The 13696-nt window shown below is 51.9% G+C and overlaps 1 protein-coding gene across 1 annotated transcript; it reads right to left on the reverse strand.

Annotated features, from left to right (window-relative positions):
- Positions 1-1308: 1308 nt before the first annotated feature.
- Positions 1309-2226, reverse strand: LOC122153576 (olfactory receptor 14A16-like). Its single transcript, XM_042793988.1, has one exon. The coding sequence runs from the start codon at positions 2224-2226 to the stop codon at positions 1309-1311; it is 918 nt and encodes a 305-aa protein (XP_042649922.1).
- Positions 2227-13696: the final 11470 nt, after the last annotated feature.

Below are 13696 nucleotides of genomic sequence, written 5' to 3' on the forward strand. Positions count from 1 at the left end.
GGGTTGTTCCTGCAGTCACACACAGAAGTGTCAGGGCTCTGTCAGGTGCCCACAGCTGAGCTGGCCTCAGGCATTCCTCTTACACACAGGGCTGTTCAGAGACACGAGTCCTTCCCTTGCACACGCAGAGGCAGTGCCCTGCAGGAGCCATAGTGTCTCTCTGAACTCCTGCTGCCACCCCCAGAGGCTGGGAGGCACCTCAGCCCTGTGGTGCTCGCCCTGCTCTGCACCCGTGGGAGATGCCCCGAGGCATGAGGAATGGACACAGGGACCGTGGTTCAGGGAAGCACCTCCCAGTGCTGCATTCAGGGGGTTTCCCAGGGGATGTGACTCTCTACATGAAGTGACCTCAAGACACAGTCAGTGTCACAGGCCTTCATGGCACCCCCAGGAATAGCTGATGGCATTTGTGCTCACCAGGGTTAATCTCATCTCACATATATGATGTCCATGCTTACATCTCCTTCCTTCAATGTAAAGATGGACTTCTGACCTACTCCTTCAGTGTCCCTCTGTGGAAGGACAAAATACCTCTCCGATCTGAGATGAGAGGCCAGTGGTGGCTGTGAGGGGCCAGTCCGTTCTGATTGTCCTGGGGCAGCTTCCCCGGGGTGCCCAGCGCACATGGGCACAGCCCAGCCCCTGCTCTTCTGGGCCTTCAGGTCCCTGGCCGGAGTCCTGGCTGTGCGAGGACACTGCTGTGTGCCCACACCCTTCACACTCACACACACTTCCACTCCTCACTGGTGGTTTCTCTCCTGGGAAATTCCCTGGGAATGGTCTTGAGAGCAACTCTGGAAGAAGACCTGAGCCTTCCTGCACTGCCCTGAGGAGATCTCTTTGTCTGATGGAAATGCTGTCATGAAGGCCATCTCTGTCACAGAAGTGCCCACTGCCTGTCCCTGCCTGCGGTCACAGGACTGTCACACCATGGGACAGTGACCAAGGCACAAAAGCACTCAGACCTTAGACCAATACAAGGGCTGACCCGGCGGGTCCAGAGAACAACTTGGAGGAAGGATCTCAAAGAAAAATGTATCTACAGTGTCCTTTCTTTTGTTTAAACATAAAGAGAGCATGGGTCCTCATTTACATAGTCTCTGGGTCAAACAAAAGCTTGATAGATAAATAATTAGAAAAGGGAAAAATAATGACACCTCGTAGCAGAGAACATCATGTAAATTACAACAAAGAAAAAAAAAAATCATAACCATAAAACGCAACAAAACCTACAGAGTATGACCCTGTATGTAGTGAGTTACATTTTGAGTTATTTACAGAAAGCAGATATTTTATTGTTTCTGAAAATCATCCTGTTACAAGTTTCCTCAGGGCATCCTTGATCTCCTTGTTCCTCATACTGTAGATGAGGGGGTTCACTTCTGGAGGCACCACCGAGTACAGAAATGACATCACCAGGTCCAGGGATGGGGAAGAGATGGAGGGGGGCTTCAGGTAGGCAAAGATGGCAGTGCTGATAAACAGGGAGACCACGGCCAGGTGAGGGAGGCATGTGGAGAAGGCTTTTTGCCATCCCTGCTCAGAGGGGATCCTCAGCACAGCCCTGAAGATCCGCACATAGGAAAAAAGAATGAAAACAAAACACCCAAATGCTAAACAGGCACTAACCACAAGGGGCCCAGCTTCCCTGAGGTAGGAATCTGAGCAAGAAAGCTTAAGAATCTGGGGGATTTCACAGAAGAACTGGTTTATGGAATTGCCTTGGCAGAGTGGTAGGGAAAATGTGTTGGGAGTGTGCAGGAGAGAATAGAGAAATCCAGTGCCCCAGGCAGCTGCTGCCATGTGGACACAAGCTCTGCTGCCCAGGAGGGTCCCGTAGTGCAGGGGTTGGCAGATGGCAACGTAGCGGTCATAGGCCATGATGGTGAGAAGGAAGTACTCTGATGATATAAAAAATAGAAACAGAAATATTTGTGCAGCACATCCCAAGTAGGAGATGTCCCTGATGTCCCAGATACAATTGCTCATGGCTTTGGGGAGAGTGGTGGAGATGGAGCCCAGGTCGAGGAGGGAGAGGTTGAGGAGAAAGAAGTACATGGGGGTGTGGAGGTGGTGGTCGCAGGCGATGGCGGTGATGATGAGGCCGTTTCCCAGGAGGGCAGCCAGGTAGATGCCCAGGAAGAGCCAGAAGTGAAGGAGCTGCAGCTCCCGTCTGTCTGCAAATGCCAGGAGGAGAAATTCAGTTACTGAGCTGCTGTTGGACATTTGCTTCATCTTCGGGTAATGAGGGCCTGCCCAAGGAGAAGAAGGCAGTGAATGGTTAGCACTGCCTTCTCTGATGAAAACTTGCTTCATTTCTCACTGAACACCCACCTACTCAGATCTGTCATTCCAGAAGTGCCTTCCTGCCACTCCCTGGCTATATCTCTGCTGTTTGCTGGCTGAGGGTGCAGTGGGGACCAAGGGATTCTGCTGTGGGATCTGCAGGAGTCAGTCCTGCTGTGCCCCAACAGGCAGAGAGGAACCCGCAGTGATTTCTCCTTAAATCCCCTCATGAAATTACAGAGATTTCAGCACTGTCCCTGCCAGGGCACCCGGCTGCAGAGCAGAGTTGTGGGGCTCTGCTTTTCTTGATTTTTCACCTCTTGCCCTGTCTTACCTGAGCAGTGAGGTTTGAAGGCAGACAGCCTTGATATTTCTGCTACACTCAGGAGTTCTGTGGAGATCCCAGGGATGCAAATGGACAGAACCTCAGTGCAGAGTGAGGAGAGCCACTCTGTCCATCAGACTTGCTCTCAGCTGCCCTGGGCTTGTAACTCTTGAATCTGGAGGAGGGTCACCCCCAGCTCTGCCCTTGAAAGGAAACTCCATGCTGCTGAGAGCAGAGGAATCCACATTAAAAATCCCCTCCCCATGGAAGATCTCTGAGCTTTTAGATTGCTAGCAGATGGGGTGTTTGGCAAAATGGTCATCTTTCTCTGCAGCCCATGGAGAGCTTTTCCCCAAGAGCCTCAGGCTAGAAGGGGCTGGGGCACCTTGCTCCCCTGGACACATCTGCATGGTAGGACCTGCAGGGCCAGTGGCTGAGCTGCAGCTGAAAGCCCCATCCCCAGAGAGCCTGCAAACCAGAGCAGCAGCAGCAGGGGCAGGTGGAGAAACAAGGAGAAATGCCCCAATGCTTCTGCCAAGGGAGGCAAGGCTAGGGAGGGACAGACGGACACTCGGGGGAGTCTCCTCTGCTGCAGCTCTGGCTGCAGAGGAGGCAGCTCCTGCCCTGGAGCCCGGGGCCTGGAGGGCAGAGGCTGTGCTGGCTGGGGGAGGAGACCAGGGGGTCTTCTTAGGGAAAATCTCCTTCACTGAAGGGCTAATAGGGCAGTGCCCAAATACCACCCCTGAGCCATTGCTGTCAGCCTGTTTCTGTCCCTCCCTGCCAAAGCGTCTGGTGCCTGGAGCTGTCCCTGCCTGGAGCTGATTCTCCGTCCCCTTATCTCCTCCCTGTCAGTGCTGCCAGCCCACATCCCATCCACCCTGTGCTCAGCTCTGCCCTGTGGACCCCTCCTGGCAGCAGGACACTGCCCAGGGATAGCCATGTGTTGTCAAGCTGTAAGAGGACACCACAGCAGTGATGGGGCTTTCAGTAGGCAAAGCAACAGGTGAAGGGACTTAAGCAGTTTCCTCACAGAACTTCACAGCTCTCACTCTAATGCTGTAGGAGACTGGGTCAAACATAATAGCTCCACTACTATTCACACCCTCCCAAATACATCAGGAAACTGTAGGCACAGATCCTAGAAAGCCCCTTTCCTTCCACGTACACCCTGCCTTGATGTGCTTCTTGAAAACCTGCCTCTGGCTTTGTGGTGGGGCTAATCTGCATCCCTGATCCACGCAGCAGCAGCCTCTGGAGAGCAGAAGGAGCCTGCCCTGGTGGGGGTCTCTCCTTCCCCCCACAGCTTCTCCCCACGGTGCCGTGGGGAGCTCCCCGGGCAGGCTGAGTGCTGACCCTGGCAGGCGGCAGAGTCCCTGCCCCAGCACACAGCCCCCTGGGGTGCAGGGACCCTGCTGGGAAGGACAGCCCTGGGCACCCCTGCCTGCACACCCGGCTGCACACCCCTGCAGCCGGCCCCGCCAGAAGGCAGCCCTCATGCCCTGGCCCTCGCAGGGGGCACCAGGGAAGCCCTGCTCAGGAGCACCTCCTCCTCCTCCTCCTCCTCCTCCTCCTCCTCCTCTAGGCAGGAGGCAGATGCCTGGCGGCTCTGCCGCCTTCCCCAGATCCCTCCCCGAGCTGCAGATGCATTGCCCTGCACCCCCAGACTTACTGTGGCCAGGGCCCTGACGCTTTCTCCTCCTCGGAGCTCTCAGCAGCCTCCCAGCCCAGGCTGCCTTGAAGCTGTGTGTGCCTCGCTGCTCTGCCCTGGGTGCCTGCAGGCAGTGCCCCCAGCCCTGCTGCGCTTTGCAGAGGAGCTGCTCCTGGGCAGAGCTGTCTCTCTGCAGCGCTGCCCACTTGCCAGGAGCTCCCTCCGGCCCAGGAGCCCGGCCCAGCTCAGCACCACAGCAACAGCCCAAGGTGCCACTTGCTGTGGCCCCTCTGGGCTCCCTTCAGCTGTCCCTGGGGCTCCAGGGAACCTGCTGTGACACAGCCTCATGCAGTCAGTGGTTTTCCTTTCGTCATCTCTGGAGAGACTCTTAGTTTCAGTACTAGCATTTCCCCTATCAGGGAAAGAGTTGGCTCGAATAATCACCTTTTCTTGACTCATCTTTAGGCTGGACAGCCAGACAGGGACAGATAGGGTTCTCCTTTACCCCTGCTGAGGGAAGGGATTCAGCTGAGTCCAGTCGAGGCATCTCTTCCTGTGTTTGTTGTCCTGAGACTCAAAGTAGACTCAGCTCACTGCCATTACTGCCACAATGATTTCAAGAGGTGGGATTCCTCTTACCTGTCTTCACATTATCATTAAACGTGCTCCTGCAGGTGAGCTCCTTGGCTCAGCTCCCATGGTAATTAATGAAGGGGGAGGCCAGGAGTGAGCTGTTCAAATACAAATGCCTGGTGACAGCTGAGGTGTCAGGGGTGGCTGAAGTCATGGGCAGGAACCTGCAAACTCAGATGGAGCAGTTCACAGAGACAGCAGGGCAGCATCTGTGGGCATCCTCTTGGAGGCTGCTGGGAATTGTCTTTGGCCAACTGAAATGACAGCTGATGCCAAAAATAAGGGCAACTGAACCTGTCCCTTCTCATTAAGTTCAAGGCATTTTGCAAAGTTATTCCTCTGAGCAGCTGGAGTCATGTGTTATAGGGACAGCTCAGTCTCTCTCTTCTCCTTCTGCTGTATTTACTAGATGGCCACTGATGACGTTGGCAGTGGTTTCATGTTCATCCCCACATTGCCTTACTGAATCCAGGGAATCTACTCAATCTCATGTCCAAATCCAGGCCCACAGAGCTTCATTAGAGGTCAGGGCTGGCAGGGACAGCACAGGAACTACAGGAAAGCAATTCCCATTCAGGGTTGGTGTAAGACAGACACCCCTGACACCATCACAGAGTGATTTGAGGCATCAGCCATCAGATGCCACCAGAGAAGCAAGATCTATCTCTCCTCTACCCAACAGCTGCAGGCATTGCATGAACACAAATGCCCCCACACGAGGTCTTCACCCACTCTCTTGATGATTCAATCAAGGAACAGACCAATCATTTTCACAGTGTGCTTGGGTAAATCTTGTCATCAGGGATAACTTCACTTCCAACAAAGGCCCTCACAGGCAAAAGGGATATCACTGAAGTAAAATTATTTCTTTCCAGGGATGCACTTCTCTGGCATTGGGGACATCACGGTTTGCTCACTCTCTTGGCATCCAATTTCAGCTTTATGTTTCCATCACCACAAACTCTGGCCTGTATCTGCTCTGAAGCAAAGCCTCTGAACACATGGGGACTGGGACACTTGGTACCAGGTTTCTCTAAGACAAGTCAGAGCTTGGCCTGGTGCTACCCCTGAGGTGCTACGACCCAAATGTGCACTGATGACCTCAGCCAGGAGAAGAGGGAGCCTGTGGGTTTTGACATGTGTGGAGAAACTGCCGTAATCTTTTCGAAGCACCCCAAGGAAGTCTCTGGCTGGAGAAGCCTGGGCCTCACTGGGGACTTTAATGGCCCCGGCATTTTCTGGCAGAGGAACACAGCAGCATGCAAACAGTCCAGGCGGTTTGGGGACAGCTTGTTTTCACAGCTTCCAGATGGGCCAACAAGGGCAATGCAAACCTGGAGCTGACACTGGCAAGCAAGGAAGAGCTGGTCAAGGGTGTGAAGACTGGCTGTTGGGACAGTAATAGCGGAGTCTTAGCTCCTGAGGACAGTGAGGAAGGGGAATAGAAGACTGCAGATGCCGATACTCAGTGGAGCAGATTTAGTCTAATCTGGGGAGTTTTATTGGGGATCCCACTGTCAGTAGCACTGATGGGCAGCAAAGCCAAGTGTACGTGATCTTCAAGGACAGCATCCTCCAAGCACCACAATCTTCTGTATCAAAAAATCATCTGAAACTTGAAAGAGAATTCAAGGGCAACAAAAAAAGATTTTACAATTTTAGGAACAGTCCAAAAAGAAATAAGGGTAATATGTGGTCACAGTTGAATATAGTATGAGTAGGTGGCAATAGAGCTGAGATACTTCATGTCCTCTTTGCCTCATATTTCACCAAGAGGTTCTCCTATGGCATTGTGCCTCAAGGCAGGACTCTAGAGGAAAACAGCCAATAGTGGAGGGGAATCAAATCAGGGGCTACTTGACCAAACTCAAATGTTACCCATCAAATGGAACCAGATGTATCACTCTGTCTTTACATTGGGGGAGAGAAAGTGTCATCAGCTTGCTGATCCTTGTCCATGGCCCATGAAAAAATGTATGAGAATGTACAGAATGGTTTAAAAATTCTAAAAATGAAATCTTCTTTACACACTGATTACAACGATGACTCTTCTGCATATGTTTCAGATTTTACCAAACATCCTCATTCATGGGTTGATTCAGTTGCCCACGAAGTGGTGGCTATGGCCTCCAAGTTACACTGGGGTAGCTGAAGCCCTCACATTTGACTGGAAAATGTGACCCCGGGCTGATGGGAGACTTTCCTGAGCAGGAGTTGGTTACAGACACGGTGAGCCAAAGCAACTCAGTTGAGACAAGTCATTTCTCTCACTTGAGTAGAAGAGGAGGCCTGGAAAATTGCACCCAAGGTGTCCCCTGTTGGAAGTGAATGAGAAATGAGTGGGTCTAGATGCTGCAGAGCCTACTTGCAGACCCACCTGTAGCCCAGGTATACTGGGATGGGTGCAGATTTGGAAATCCAGAAGACAGCATATTTTATCTTCTGTCTCTTTGATTCCCTCTGTGAACTGATGGAGCTCATCACTTGGGTTTGTGAGTGACTATGAATGAATATGGACTGAGTCTGGGCCAGGGCATGCCCTGGGGTTTCTTGGTATCTCTGCTTGACAGAAAATATATTTTCCATTGCTCTAAAGCCGCCTGCAGTGTGGAAAGTGGACTTCAGAAGACGTAAGGTAGAATTAATATAGAGCAAAGGACTGTATTTTGTTTTTTACTGAACCGTGCCTTCATTTGGTTTTGGTTTTTGGCAATTAAGAATCATCCTTCTGTGTCTGTGTGCACCTCGATTCCCAAGTACAGCAGGTGGGAGTTGGTGTGAATGGGCTGAAACGTGCAGCTACAGACCTGCGTGGAGAAAACTCAGATTGAAACAAAGGTGCTGTAAGTCCCATGAGAGAAATGTGGGATTGGACATAGGGACAAACACTGTCCAGAGGGTGTCTGACATACAGGGTCTAGACTTCCCTCCATATTCAGACTTAATCAGGAGATGCTCTAGAATCAGTATCAATTGCAGTTGGGTCATATCCCTTAGTGTGTAAGCAGAAAAATAAAGATTAGTGGAAAAAGAAGAGGTTTTTTTCTTATTGACATTTAGTACTGAAAAATTATCACTGTGATTACAATCCTCAAACCTCAGAAGAATTCAACCCAGAAGAATTGAGGAATTCAGTTCTGCTAAGAGACTTGACTTGTTCAGGCTTTTTGCATGTTAATGAGCCCTCTGGTGCCAAATTGCTGAACTGCAGATCCTGGAAAGGGATTGAACTGGCCTTTAGAGAAGTCGGAGTCAGCAGGAACCCTCCAAGTTCCTGAGGGTGTCAGTGATCGCCACCGAGGGCCATCACTGGAGAGCCCATGGAGGGAATGAGGAGACAAGGTCCCTGTCCCTGGGGGTGGTGAAGCAGGAAGGCAGAGGCACTGCTGCCAGGCTGAAAATCAAATGTTCAGGCAACTGTGAAAGCCTTTGATGCGTTTCCTCACACAGGATGTTCAAGCCCTGACCCCCATAGCCTGGGAATGGGGGATCCTTCCCCTCAGGGGATGCTGAGGGTTCTCCCTGGGGGCAGTGAGATGTAGGGGGGTGTGATGCTGAGTGCAGGACAGAGGGAGGACTCCTCCAGGCTGTGAGGAGGGTAGAGGAGGAGGCAGAAAAGTGCTGTGGCTGTAATGAACTGGTGTGCTCTCAGGGACCTCAGTGGAAGAGACAGCAGCCATCGTCAGAAGGACAAGGCTTTCAGTTGTGTTGGGGGGTCCCAGTCACATCGGAGGGGCCATTCCCACCACAGGCTGCCCTACACTTGCCTATGCCTGTGCCTGTTTCTCTGAAGATTTTAACCCACACCCCTGCTTCCCCACCTCACTCTGATCCCATGGCATCCCAAGATTTACTGGTGACACTCTGTCCTCAGTCACTATTTGTTCAAACACAAAACTGTCGTTTTCTCTTTTATTTTGCAAATTGCTGTGAGTTCCCCATAACCTGTGGAACTTCTTCCAAAGTCCTGCTATTGCTCCTCAATTGTCAAAGTTATCCCTGAACCCAGCCTCACTTCAATCTTCTATATAGCTCCATGTCTCAGCACTGAACTGCACACCCTCCTTCTTCTGATGCCTCCAAATCAAAACTCTACCTCTTTCACTTCTCTATGATACACACCCACACCTCCCTCTGCCACACACCTCGCATCTTCCTTTCTGTTACACACACACTGCCACCCCACCCCCCCACTCTCTCCCTGCACTCCCATCTGTCTCACACACCCTTCCTCTTCCCCTGCAGCGATGGGACCTCAGCCCAGGAGGTCTGTGCATCCTCCAGGCTCCTGGATGTTTCCTGAGGCCCATCCACATGTGGGGAGTGAAGGAAGGAAAGAGAGGTGTCTCAGCCTCCCCATCAGCCCCAGGGCTGAGGGCCAGCCATGGCATGAGGAGACGGAGGCCAGTGTCTCCCTGTGTCCCTTGCTCTGGTCTCCCAGGCATCCTTATTGTCCCCTGCCAGCAAGCCCCTCTGTGCCAGCCCCTCTCCCAGGAAAAGACTCCTGGCCCAGGGGCTCCTCAGGCTTCTCCCATTGCCCCAGCAATAGAGAACCTTGCTCCAATCTGGTGCATTCAGAAATAGGTCTGTCCTGAGTGGAACAGGTGAGAAGGTAAAGAAAATACAAAAAGACATCCAGAAATTGAAGTAGGGGATATTTCCCAAATTAAGTGAACTGTCTTAATCAAAACAACATAAGATCTTAGGGTCCACAGACACAGACTCTGGTTACAAATTAAATAACTGCAGCTAGATATTGGCCAACAACAAGATTTAGAAAGAGAACTAAAGATTTTTGAAAATGAGCTAGAGAAAGATGGAACAGCATCTCAGTTTCTAGCAGAGGAACATATTTTCACTAACATAAGTGGCAATAAATGCAATGCCTTCACTGGAGTCTGGGAATTCAAGCGTAAGTCTTCTTCAAGTGTCACAGGTTCTTCCAGGAAGGCCTAGGTTCCTGTGGGCTGCCACCATGGATCCTGGTACCCTTGCCAGCACATTCTTGGGGATGACCCATAGGTAAAGTAACTCAGAATGTTCAGGTAGAATCTAATTAAGCTCATCCATGAGCTAAGGCAAACCCTCTGAGCAGAGGGAAGGACAGTGAGTGCTGGCCTAACAGGAAGAAAGATGTAGATCTCTGGTGTAGGAGCTGTCTTTCTCCTGCCATGACCAGTGCAGATTACGCTGGAGTTAAAGCCCCAGTCCAGCACCAACGGAGTGAAGACCCAAGGGCACAACTGCAGATTGATTTCATGGGTCTTCTGCCAGTGACAGCTTGAAACACCAAATGCATCTTGGTAGTAGCACATCCTATTAGTAATTGGACAGAAGCCCCTCTTGCATGGTTGCCACCACTGCAAATCTACTGTTTAACAGCGTCATTTCTTGATGGGGTGTGTTGCACAGCACAAACTCTGATCTCGGCTTTGTCACAGTCATTATGCACGAGCACTGCAAAGCCTGAAGGCACCATGTCCCAGGCTGGTTCTGTCCAGCTGTGGGGCAGGGGAGAGGGAAAGGCCAGGAAAGGGGCTGGGTTTGGCTGTTGAACGTGGGCTGCAGGAGAGAGGAGGAGTCAAGGGAGTGGGTGGGGAGAGATGGGCAAAGGCAACATCAATGGTGGTGGTGATTGTGAGGCCATGACTGTTACAGGAGCCTGATTGGCCAGCAGCTGGCCCCAGCAATTTGGGGCCAACATGTGCATCACAAAACCACTCATCCCAGCAGAGACAAGCTAGGGACAGAGAGGACAGGGAGAGACAGGTCAAGGGCAGGTGGCAGGAATGGTGATGATGATGAGGTGGCTTCCACTGCAGCAGCCTGACTGGCCCTCAGGAGACATGCTGGCCAGCAGGCATTCTGAGGTCATCCAGTGCATCTAAGGCACCCAACAGAAACGACCTCCTTGGGGAGGGGAGGGCTGAGGCAGGTGGAAAAGGCCCACCTGCATTCTGATTCTGGGGGCACCTCTGTTCTTGTGACCTGAGCAGCCATGGCAGACAGGAGGGCAGGCAGGGCTCATGGGCACCCTGCTCAGGACTAGCCCTGAGACTGCTGGAAAATCTTTTCGTTATCTCCAGGGTGAACATCCCCTGTTTCACCAAAACTTCCTCTTTCAGCCTCTTAACATGCTCCATGGTGGAGAACCCCATTCTGTGTTCTTCAAGACCTCCTCATAGGTGTGGAGAGGCTGCAGGGAGGTTCCCCTCAGCCTTCCCTTCTCCAGGCTGCACAAGCCCAGCTCCCTCAGCCTCTCCTCACAGGCAAAGTGTTCCAGCCCCGGCCTGTCTTGGGGGCCACTCACTGAACCCCCTCCAGCTTGCCAACATCCTTCCTGTACTGGGGATCTGCAATCCGGACACAGTAACCAGGACAAGCCCCTCTCGTGATCTCCTGGCCGTCCTGCTGGCCACAAAGTCCTGGGTGCAGCTGGCCTCCCTTGCTGCCAGGGCACACGGCTGCCTCCTCTCCAACCCACCCAGACCTTTCCCACAGGGCTTCTCCCAGCCAGGCAGCTCCCAGCCTGTGCCATTGCCAGGGGGATGTCCTGCAGGGTCACACACGGGCACTTGGCCTTGCTGGGTTGCCTGAGGTTCCTGCCAATGCGTGCTCTCCTGCTCGTTGAGCCCTTTCCCTCAGCACACAGGCCTGGAGACCTTTTCAGTACAGAATTAAACTAAGATGGCATTGAGTGCCCCTTCCCCACCTGTCTCTGCTGTTATTAAATCACCCTCACCCTTCATCAGCAGACCTGTATTTTCCTTCTTAACCTTGGCCTCTAATGTGTAATTGAAACTCTTCCTTTTACTCTTGACTTTTCCTTTCAACCACCAGCTCCAGGCAAGCGTTGCCTTCCTAAAAACAATGAGGTCCATACATATAAATTTGTCTTTTGTAAACTGTCCTTGCTGTCACCTCCTGGCAGCTGCTTCATGGTCCCTGTCAGAGCCAGATCTGTCCGTGCACTGACGCAACCTCCCTGCCCCATAAATGCATTATTGTCAAGGGAAGACCCGTGGTGGAAGGAAGGTGTCTAGGCCAATCCAAGCCATGGGCAGTGGAGAAAGGGAACAAGGGTGGGCTGTTGTTATGCTAGGCTACTGTACTGCAGCATCTGTACCTAAATAGATAGACAAAATGGATCCCTCCAAGAGTTGGACTTGAACCTTCCATTTATCCAGAACCTGGCCCTGGGATCCTCTCATTCCCCTGCTCCACCATGCACAAATGCTGGGCCAATGCAAACCTCCTGAATTCCAACAAGGCCAGGTTCAAGGTCCTGGCCATGCATCGGAGCAATCCTAAGCACAGGTACAGGCTGGGCAAAGAGTGGATTGAGAGCAGCCCTGCAGAAAAAGACTTGGGGGTAGGAGTGGATGTAAAACTGACTATGAGCCAGCAACGTAAGCTCGCAGCCCAGAAAGCCAACCGTGTCCTGGGCTGCATGAAGAGAAGAGTGGCCAGCAGGTTGAGAGAAGTTTTTCTCCCCCTCTACTCTGCTCTTATGAGACTCTACCTGCAGTGCGGTGTCCAGATCTGGGACCACCAGCATAAGAAGGACACGGACCTGCTTGAGCTGGGCCAGAGGAAGCCGTGAAGATGATCAGGGGGCTGGAGCACCTCCCCTGTGAGGACAAGCTGAGAGAGCTAGGGGTGTTCAGCCTCAAGAAGAGAAGGCTCCAGGGAGACCATCTTGATGTTTTCCAGTAATTAAAGGGATCCTGCAGGAAACGTGGCAGGAGATTCTTGATCAGAGATTGTAGGGAGAGGTCAAACGTTAAGGTTTAATATTAGAAGAGGTTAGATTGAGATCTAAGGAAGATATTCTTTACTGTGAGGGTGATGAGACACTGGAACAGGTTGCCCAAATTGGTGATGGTTGTGTCCTCCCTCGAACTTCTCTAGGCAACCTGTTCCACTGTCTCCACAGTCTCATGGTAAAACATTTCTTCTCTAAATCAAATCTAAATCTAAAATCATTGTCCCTTTTCCTGCCAATACAGACCCTGATAAAAACCCTCACTTGGTCTTTCTTGGCCTATGACCACTCTATTTTAATACAAACAACTTGGCAAGTGCCCAGACATCTCCCAAGATGGGGTTCAGATGCCTCAAGCGCATGAGCAGTATAGGGAGGTTGAATGTCGTAGGAGAGTGAAGACTTGGGACAGTCTAGGAGTAGACTGACAGTGCTTGAAGAGAGGTTTCAGAGATGTTGATTTCCTTCATAGTAGAAAACAGCATGAGAAAGAAATAATGCCACAAAGTGCAGCTGGGGAAGGCCAGAGTGGAAACAAGCAACAAAGCAAAGCATCACTCAGAAGGATTCTGGATCAGCCCAAGGCTTTGTGTTTCAATCAAGAGCCAGGGAGGATGGTGAGAGATCAGGAAAGGAAGGAAGAGGCTCAGGTGCAAGCGAGGTGAGACAGCTGGGGGGATGAGGACAGCCTGCAGGGAAAGAGCACAGGGGATACAACCCCATAGGACAGCCTGTGGTGGAGATGACAGAGGGCTGTGGGAAAGGTGAAAGCCCCCAGTAAAGTCAACCCCATCACGATTTTGGCTATGGCTGTTGTCTCTGCCACTGATGCCTGTGAGGAGGCACAGTCCCTTGCAGCACAGGGGCCTCATGGCCTCCTTGTGCATCCTCAGGAGCCTGGGAGGTGCACATCTCCATAGCCCCTACCCCAGGAAGAGCCCTGAGGAATGTGGGAGGGACAGGATCTCCCTTCCCAGGGGCTGGGGGTCACGTCATGGATATGTGTTTAATGGGCACAGGGCCTGGCCCTTTGCCTTAA

This window comes from Tyto alba, unplaced genomic scaffold, assembly GCF_018691265.1.
Source record: "Tyto alba isolate M040663 unplaced genomic scaffold, T.alba_DEE_v4.0 Super-Scaffold_200000146, whole genome shotgun sequence".
Lineage (NCBI taxonomy): Eukaryota > Metazoa > Chordata > Aves > Strigiformes > Tytonidae > Tyto > Tyto alba.

Coding starts and splice junctions, on each gene's coding strand:
- LOC122153576 (XM_042793988.1), bottom strand. CDS start 2,226: ATGTCCAACAGCAGCTCAGTAACTGAATTTCTCCTCCTGGCATTTGCA.